The sequence below is a fragment of the Octodon degus genome, unplaced genomic scaffold (genome assembly GCF_000260255.1).
Source record: "Octodon degus isolate 3935 unplaced genomic scaffold, OctDeg1.0 scaffold00018, whole genome shotgun sequence".
Lineage (NCBI taxonomy): Eukaryota > Metazoa > Chordata > Mammalia > Rodentia > Octodontidae > Octodon > Octodon degus.
In genome coordinates, this window is record NW_004524594.1 from 14,162,849 (window position 1) to 14,172,727 (window position 9,879).

A 9,879-nucleotide genomic window follows, 5' to 3' on the forward strand; every position below is an offset into this window, starting at 1 on the left:
TTACCGAGAGAAAGAAAGCTCCTGTCCAAGAGAGGGACACGAGGGGGGTCCGGGCAGGTAGTCCCCTTTTCATTTTTTTTTCATGTGTTGCATTATTTAATTCAGGATACCCATTCAATTTTTATAAAGTCTGTTTATTAAAGTCTCTTAGATATAGTTATCAGTTATTTTAAAGCCTGCACGTGACAATTCCATCATTATCTTTCAGTAGATTTGTTTCTATGGTCAGTTTTGGGGGAGAATTTTTTTCCCTTCACCTGGATTTTCAGTTTATAAAGTCTTATGTGTTAGGTGTGCCTGGTAATTTATTTCTGAATACTGAATATTTGCACATGAAAAGGTCTGGAGATAATTTGAGATTTTGTTTTCTCACAAAAATTTATGTTTGTATCTGACAAGCAGTTATAATGTAGAGAAATCACCTGTGATACTATGAAATATATATTTTGGGTCCTTGGTTCCTGTGTTAAGGCCATCCCGAAGGCAGCCCATATAAACTAGATAGAATTTATCTTCCCCAAGGCAGGTCATAGAAATTCATCTTTCCCTTTCTGTTCTAGATTTGGCCATAAAGAAATTCTCTGATCTGGTCTCGAGTGACAGTAGGTCATGACACCCTCTTTATCCCACAGGGGTCCTGCCCCACATTGTGGAGAGAGGAACGTTACACAAAAAGGTCAAGAAGACACTGAACAGGGGGGCCTTGCTGGGCTTCCCCCTCCATCTCCTAGCATTAGATTAGACATCATGATAAATCCCAAAAGAACAGGGCTGAGTCTTCCAGACAGCTGAACGTGTGGAAACTCCCGGAGGCAACACTCCTAGGAAGGCATGGGAGCTCCGTGCCCCTTTTCCCCTGTCTTGTCCTGGGCTCCATCCTCTGTGACTTACTTTACGATAAGTCAATAAGTATGTGTCCCTGAGCTCTGTGAGCCTCTCGAGCAAATTAATCAAAGGAAACCCAAGGAAGGGAGTGGGAGGATGCTGGCTTGTAACCCATAGATCTGAAACACAAGTTAAACAACCAGGAACTTGTGGGGAGCATCAGAAGTGGGGGGCCACCTGGAGAACTGAGCCTTCAATCCATCTTGTGCCAAAACTGAATTGCCTTAGTGGGCATCCAGCTGGTGTCACCTGCAGAACTGATGGGCTGCTGGCTGATACGGAGAAATCCTCAGGCTCTGAAGTCACAGAAGTCTATGCTGACTTGGGGCTGTGAGAACGGAGGACAAGAGGTTTCCCTTTCCCAACACATCACCTCTATCCAGTCCAAGTATGAGCCGATGAAAAGTCATGTTTCGGTTCTCATGAGAGATTTCTTTTACGTTTGCCCTGTGTCCTCCATGTGACCAGCCCCTTGGGGATTCTGCTGAGGCTCAGGGTAATACCCAGAGGCTCTACTCCCCGGAAGCCCCTCAACTCCAAGTTCTAGCCCTCTAGCCCAACGGAAGTGAACCTACAGCCGGCTGTGATCACTGAAAGCTCTAAAAGGCTCGCCACTGCTGCCCCATGACACTGCTGTCAACGGGTTCAGCTTTGCCCTTTGCTTACTGGCTAGCAAAGGCCTTGTGAGGAGAGAACAACAGACATCATCAGCCTTTGCTGCCGGAACCTGTTTTTGCCTGTAACTTTATTCTATCTGAAATCTTAGGATCCTTAAATCTCATTTCATCGGTTACCCAAAGCCTTCAACAAATACTTGCCCTGTTTCATCAAGCTTTCCAATGTTCACCACCAGAGGGCAGACCTGACATGAGCAAGTCCACCATGGTCAGGAGAAGTCCAAGTGACGCGTTCTCAGGGGATAAACCTGAACCTAGTTAAGCATTTCCCAATGTGTCCCAATGACTATCATGACAGCTGCAAAACATGAGTCCCATATACTTCTAAGAAAATATCTCAATGAACTAAGAGGATAATACAATATTAAAATTACATGAGAGTCTCAGTATATAATCAATTTTTTCAGGACTTGCAGGAGCTGCCTTAATATCCACACTGACCTCACAAAGACAAAATTCTTTGAGAGCAGGCAGTGTGCTATACACACTCAGGGTCCCCTGCATCACTAAAAACGACGCAGTTACTCTCAAGGCTTGTCAAGCTCCCCTAAAAATGGCTGATACCTACAATAAAGTAATACATACGAAAGCCTTCAGCAAAGGTCTTCCTAGTGAATTAACTCATGCAATTAAGTGGGTCTTACTTGGAATCCACATTCGCAAAGTGAGAAGCTAGAAACAGGTTCTGTGATATTTTTTTCCCAAGTGTTCAGCCATATTGAGGACATGAGGGGCTGCTGGGAGCCCTGGATCTCTGGAGATAAGGCCTGGTATGTGCCTGGATGACCAGGCTCCTAGCAGGTGGTCACGGATGGGATCTCTGAAACTGGGGTCTACTTGAAGGTGTGACTCTCAGCACCACCCCACGCAAAGCCCTTGGGGCCAAACATGGCAGAGCAGCAGGGGCGGCTGCAGGAAGGCATGCCTTCGTGCTCAGAGTGACCCCCAGAGGTCAGCGTCTTTCCACACTTCTCACACCTTAGGCAGGACCGATGTCAGTCCTTGCCCACTGAGGTCACCCGCTCCACAAAGTACACCTCCTTCTCGCACGTGGGGCACTTGGGCATGGCAGCGCGTACAGGACAGTGACTAGAGCAGCCCTTGAGGTGGCTGTGGGAGTGGGGACCAGGCTCCATGATGTTTAAGCTTAATTAGCAACTTAACTGCACCAGAAGCCAGCAGGGGATTACTAAAGCACCCTCTGGGTATGTCTGGGTAGGTCATGGAGGCCTGACTTTGGAGCCAAGTCTGGATCCCCATGCCCTTCCTCTAGGGCTCCATTTCTGCACTGCTTCCCAGCCATGAGCAAAGCAGCCTCCACCACAACGTGCCTGCCTTGGAGCCAGTCACCCATGGACCGTGAGCTCTGAAGCTGACGGAATGACCGCTCCTCCTGTAAGCAGTGGGGCTCAGCAACGGGCAAGGTGCCTGAGACAGGCTGGACTGCAATTTAAATTCCAAGTGTAACACAAACCATTCATTCACACATGTCTCTAGAACGACTACACCTCTAACTCCAGCCTTTTGTTGTGTGCAGCGTCAGATGTGTAACTGAGATGGTCGCTGGTCACAGGCCCGACCCAGCCACCAATCCACATGACCTCAAGGCAGCCACAGATGACTGAAAGCAGGATGAGCCCTGGGCTGGGGTGGCTCACTACAGGCTGACCAAGGGCCAAGGGCAGGACCTGAACAGGAAAGATCAGCCAATTACCGGGTTCTCTTGGTCTCTAAAACTGACACACCAGCTTTGAGAGACTAAGTGAAAGGTGGGCAAAAAGGTACAAAGTCGGACGGAAAGGAGAAGCTGGAAAAGAGAGTCAGGCCACGGTCATGACAAAGCCACGGCCACTGCACACCAGAAGCCCTGAGGCACAGAGGGGGACATGGGAGGGAGTGGTAGGGAGAAGGACTTAGCTGGCGGGATGCAACAGCAGCTGGGGCAGAGCAGCGAGCCCCCTGTGTGGTGGATGAGCCCACAGCGCAAACCCCAAGTGCCTGCCACAGGGCTCCACCAGCTTCTGTGGCTCCCCAGTTTGTCTCAGACCCTGGGACTTGTCCCTGTGTTTAGCTTCTCTGGCATTTGAGCTGTGTTTGCCCATTTCCTAATTTCCATGCGATCGAATTTCCCCAACGGCCTTGAACACAGCCTTCAATAAACTTTAGGGAAAAGGCGATGGTGCCCCCAAACCTTGAACAGAAGTAACAGCACAACACAACTCTTCAAGGCCATCCAATCAAGGACCTGATTCACAAAGCAGGACAGATAAATCTTATCAAATTCAATTTAAGACATAGGACACCCTTTAAGGGCAAGAGCACAGACGCTGACAAGGAGAATCAGCAAGTGACCACCACAGCAGACAAGAAGCCCTTACCTGGGTGACATTGTCCTCATCGGCGCTGTTGTAGCGCCTCACATCAGCAGAACAGCGGCTGCCGTGCTCCAGGGCCTGGCGCTGCTCCACCGGGGCACTGAAGCTGTTGGGATAGTAGTTGGGAGCACCACCTTGAGAGGAAACCACACAATCAGTCAGGAGTCTAAGAGGAAGCAGGTCAGCACACAGCCCACTCGGGAAGAAGTGAAGGCAAAAGGCAAATACACACGTGCGCAGGTAAGCGTGCCACACGCGTGCGATTTTGCACTCTCATATTTACCTACAGGTAGTTTGAAGTCTTAGAGGATTTCCTTTTCTTTCTGATATTGGGGATTAAACTCAAGGAGTATTGAGCTATATCCTGTTTGTACTGTTTTGTTTTTTGAGGTAAGGGCTTGCTCTGTCACCCAGCCTGGCCTCAACCATGCAAGCCTCCTGTCTCAGCCTCGGGAGTGGCTGGATCACAGGTGGGTCGCGCCACCACGCCTGGCTAGAAAGCTCCATCTCTAACTGCTCACACAGACAGTCTCAGTTGGAGCTGGAGCACAGAGCTCTCCTTGTTCGTTTCCACACCGCAAAGGCTCTCTCGGGTATGCTTGCCTGCACGAAGATGTGTGGTGGAGGTCTTGTTTTTGCCACCATTGCGACCAGACCCAGTGACACAGTTCAAATTTGAGAGGAGCTCTGGGACTCGGGTGCCATTCAAACACCGACTCACAGGTTCTTGGGAACAGCATGGAAATTCCGGTCCCATTCCTCAATTTATACAGCAAAAATGGAGCTCTGAGACATTCGCCAGCTGCCACAAAGAGCCTCACCCAGGAGGCAGGGCCAGACGTGGATGAAAACTGGCTATTCTGTCTCTTCCCACCCGCATACACTATTTCCATTACAGCATTCAATTGTATTATTCTCACCCATGTTTTTAAAGTTTTTTTAAAAAGTTTTCAGAGTATCCTTTACTGATAGTGATAATTTTGTACGACTCTAGCTTCACTTCCACCTTCCTCCACAGACAACAAAATAGGAATATTTTGAAATTTTTTATATTTATAGTATGTAAGCAATTATTTATATAGACTTACAGAAAGAAATTGTAACCAATATAATCAAAACTTTTTCTGTGACTTCCAGAATAAAATAAATGGAGGCACCATTTTGTTTTATTTTTCACTGTGGCCTATTCATTGGCCAGGCTATCCTCCGCCCTGGCTGACTTCTCTGTGCCCACACAGCCTACATGGGTGTGGCCTGGAAATGTGGGAAGTGGGGTGATCACCCAGTCTCCAGCTGAATTTCACCTCGCTCGCTCACTCGCTCGCTCGCTGCCAGAACAGACTGGACAGGGGATAATTAGGAGGCGTGGGATCCCTCACCGATCAAGACACCAAGGCTGTGGTAGAAGAAAGCAGGACACCAGACCACTGCAGAGCTCAGTCATTAGCGCAAGACATTTGTCCTAGGTCAGCTACGTCTACATGAAAACCGCAGTGTCCCCACAGCCAGCCACCACAGTGTTCCCTGCGCTGAGCTCTGCGAAATGTGCCTATCTGCATACTTTTTAAATTCCATTTCCAAGTACACCCTGACCTTTACTCAAGCTGTCCGGAAGGCAGTGACTGCCAGGAACAATTAAGCTCTTTATAAAGCTTTCAGGGAGTGGCCCAAATTCTGGACTCTTAAGTGTTGGTAGAATGTGTACAGCCTTCGGTAGCTTTCTCATGAGCACGTCCCTGTAATGTAACCAAGCACGCTTGCTCAGGAAGCAGTGCTCATTACTAAAGCTCACAGTAGGGGGCTGGGGAGATAGCTCAGGGGAATAAGTGCTTGCCTGGAAAGCTCAAGGTCCCAAGTTCAGTCCCTGGTACTGTTATACCCTGTCAAAATTGACCCCATTTTGTTGACCTTCTAACCGCGCTGGGTTCCTGTTCTGTATGCGCCGACCCCTCCCAATTCCTCACCCCTGTGACTCAAGTCTTATGATATCTGTTCCCCAAACCTTATCTCAATGAACTATTCCTCCCAATTCCTCACCCCTGTGACTATTCCTCTCTACTCCCTTCCTGTTTTTGTGGTTTTCAAGCTTAAATACTGACCCTTGTCAATGCTCAGGGTGCACTTAGGCACTTTGTGCCGGGTGTTGCCGCTGGGTACCAGCTAAAATAAAGCGCTTCTTTTAACTTTTGGACTTGCCTTGTTGTCATCTGATTTTTGAGCTACAACAGTACTACCAAAAAAAGATGAACCTTTAGGGGCCAGGGAGATAGCTCAGTAGAATAAGTGCTTGCCTGGCAAGCACAAGGGCCTGAGATCAACCCCCGGTTCCACACCAAAAAAAAAAAAAAAATTAAACCTCAGAATACATGTGACCATCTTTGCTATAGACGCTTTCACCAAAGCATGTTAATAAAAAAGAAGAATGAAAACGCAGGAGACAGACACAGGAAGTATCAGCTACGCAGACAATGACACAGTTTATGTCTCCATAAACTTTAGGCCTCAGAAAAATAGTCACCTACAAATATAAGTGATCAGAACGTGTAGAAATTTGTTAAATGCATGGAAAAGCCTAGTAACAAAAGCAAAGCACAAAATTCCAAACCCAAAATAACCTAACGTGTCTAAAATATATTCACAGAAAAAAATGGTGAGAAAAATAATAAAATGTAATAGCTATGGCCTTTGGATACTGTGAGTGGACTTTTCTTCTTCTACATGATCAACTTTCCTTGAAGGCACATGTATTATTTTATCATAGAAAAGATAACTCTTGTGTTAACATAGACATCTATAGTTCTAAGGATAAATCGCCATTAAAATTCCTGAAGCAGCCTACTGCTAAAGCATGTGTACCCTAAGTAATAAAATCAGATCTATATTAACCCGTGGGGTAACAAAAGAAAAACATCCAGCAAGCATTTTGCTTGGTTATTTAAGATCATTCACACTAGAGTCTGTTTGCATATGGCACCAAAATAAGTAGCTAAAAGAAATAACCATAAATGCAGTGGGGTCTGGTCTCACCAGCTCACTTACATGAAGTCACTTATATTCACTTAGGAAAAGCAGAGAGACAGGAGGGTTCCCAGGCTCCTCTGCCTCCGCTTCTCACCTTCCACTGACCACCCATCCTTTCTAAAGTCCAGCTGAACCTATTCTTCCTTGGCTCAACAGAACTGCAAAAAGAAGCAGAGGATGTGAACTCTTGCCTTCTGTGTTTCCAAAGACCTAAGTTCTGGTGATTTCAGAAATTGTCTATTTTGGACTCCTAAGTCGGCCACACTTGACTTCCCCCTGCAAGAGATCTTTCTCCCTACCTTCAACATCTGGATGGACCACATGTAAAATCTAAGGTGGGCATGCTAGGTAAGATCTATAAAACAGATGTCAGCAGGCAGAGCCCTCAGGGAGCCAAAAGCTTCACCGCTGAGCAAAACACGCTGGTTGCTGGCAGCACCTGTGGCGCACCGTCGCTGTGCAGAGGTTCTGTCACTGTGGGGCCACCCTGGACGCCCTGGCCTGGTTCCCCACCCAGCTGTCCCATGAGCCCCCCGCCCCGCAGGTCAGCCCAGTGTCTTCAGGCCTACCTTGGTTGTCATTCACACACATGGGGCCGTCGCGCTGATAGTTGGCCACTCGAGCACGGTAGGGACAGTTCACAGGTATCTGAAGATAGTTGGGGCCCAGGCGGTGGCGGTGAGTGTCAGGGTAGGAAAACAGGCGGCCCTGGAATGATAAGCAAAACAGACATTGGTGGCCAGGCTACTTCTGAGATAGGACGTGGGCTACTACCATCACTGGAGAATTTAAGGTACATCATTGTCACACTGCCCTGCCTAGCCCCTCTCCAAAGAGCTAAATGTCTGCTTGGGACAGAGCCAGCCTTAATCTTCCAGGCCCTGTGGCCAGCTGTAGCCAACTATAAACTTTGCATGTACTCTAACAACAATGCCTCCTTCTCCCTTAAATGGCAATATCATATTCCATCTTATAGTATCCCCACGCCAAAGAAGTATTAAAGTGAAACATAAATTTTTTACAATCTAACTGACCAGAAGTCTGAATTAATTTTCCCAAAGTGTCACAGAGGGGCAGAATCAACCAACCATCTGCTCTAAAGAAGCACATTTCTAAAAAACTGTGTGGAAATTCTTCAAAGAAATACCTCCCAGGGAGCCTTCTGAATTTCCTCAAGTATGCTTTGAGTTCTGAGACAATCTACACACAAGCAAAATGCAATACAGAAAAAACAAAAAAAAAAGCTTTGTTCAAGCTCAGGTTCAATGATAGCCCTACAGTGCCAAAGGTAATGAGTCTAAGATGGACTGATAGTCCTTATCAATCAAGGAAATATGCAAAGAATTGTGAAATGCCTTCCAGTTAAAAACTTTATGATTTTTTTTAATGTATTTGGTACAGGGTATACAGAGTCTCACTACATAGATCGGACTCATGGTGATTCTCCTGTTTTTAGCCTCCCAAGAGTTGGGATTACAGGTACACACCACCACGCCCAGTCTCAATTGCCATCTCAGCACACCCTCGGGGCTGGGCCAGCACAGCATGCTGGGGATCGAACCCCGGCCACGTGCTCTGCCTAAGCAGGTGCTTTAGTCCGCTGAGCTATCTGGCCAGCCCAAAAGCTTTATGATCGACTCTGCATTATTTTGAATATCCAATTGTTGAAGAATATTCTCCATTACTCAAAGCTCTGTTCTGTGAGCCACTGTCCTTCAATGACTTTATCGCTGGCTTTGAATCTTAGATAGTACTCTGTTACATCCCTACTTCTACAAGGCAAAAAAAAAAAAAAAAAAACCTAGTTGACAAGGGAGCTTTACTCATATCAATGTGCTTAATCCAGTCCCATTATTCTGTCAATAATTTGCCTCTGGCTGAATGACTCTACATCCCATAATCATCCAGAGAGTCTAAGATAGTTTGTAGATGACAACAGGTCATGCAACCATGTCCAGACTCAGCTGCAGGGTAGAGGCGGGTTGCCTCCTTGGTACTCCAACTCTACCAATAGCATAGACGATACAATCCAGCCTTGCCCAGCTCCCGATGTTGTCTCCATTGCACCACTCTGCCATTATGTCACCTTATGTTTATCTCGTAACACCACACCATTTATGGGTGGAGACCCACGAAGGTTGGGCAATGGCCATAGCAAGGCCATACGTGGGCACCACCTTGAATCCAGGCCACCCTCGAAGACCTGGCCCTCAATCCCACTGTTGGCCTGGGGAAGAAAATAGAGCAAGCCTTTGTCCCTCAAGCCACTGGGCCTTCTTCCTCTCCCACTTCCACCGCACAAAGTGAGAGCGAGGGAGGAAGGCCACACTGCCCGCTGGGAGCTCGGGAGACAATCTCACTGTGACCTGCACAACACTATTGGTCTATTCTGCACTGGTTGGGCCCCCACAGTGGACAAAATGTGAAGATGGATGAAGACGGCCTTGTTGACAGGTAAATGAGAATGCTGTCCATCAACATAACAACTGCCACCGCCCACGGTGTGTGCTCAGTAGTGCATTTTAGGAATAGTTGTGGAGTCCTCCTAACTGGCTTCCTCTTCCAGTCCCTACTCCAACCACACGTCCCACATATTCCTGCAGGTCACTCTCCCAAAGCCCTTGCTCAGACCACGGTGCTCCGCACTTACACACCTTACACAGCTCCTCCCTGGTCACTAAAGAGATGCATGAGGGGGGCGGACAGTTCATCCCCACAGTGCGGCTCCTAAAATGCTCCATGAAACAGGATTCACAGCTCTGTAACCTTAGCAGCTCTTGGGGAAAGTAGGCCAGGAACAATGACCTGACAAAAGCCCTTTCAACCACTTTTTAAAATTCATTCAAAAAAAACTATAAAGATACCATACTAAATTATAGATAGATAGATAGATATAGATATATCTTTATAAAAAAACTATA

General features: G+C 47.2%; 1 protein-coding gene and 1 pseudogene across 1 annotated transcript in view; both read right to left on the reverse strand.

The window, feature by feature from the left end:
- Positions 1 to 9,879, reverse strand: part of Cat (catalase) — a 37,398-nt gene that overhangs the window by 7,219 nt on the left and 20,300 nt on the right. The window contains exons 9-10 of the mRNA XM_004627056.2: positions 7,528 to 7,666; positions 3,941 to 4,071 (exon numbers count right to left, since the gene is read on the reverse strand). Of these exons, the coding sequence (XP_004627113.1) occupies positions 3,941 to 4,071; positions 7,528 to 7,666 (270 nt within the window). The remainder of the gene's footprint in view (positions 1 to 3,940; positions 4,072 to 7,527; positions 7,667 to 9,879) is intronic.
- Positions 1,882 to 3,932, reverse strand: LOC111815558 (annotated as a pseudogene).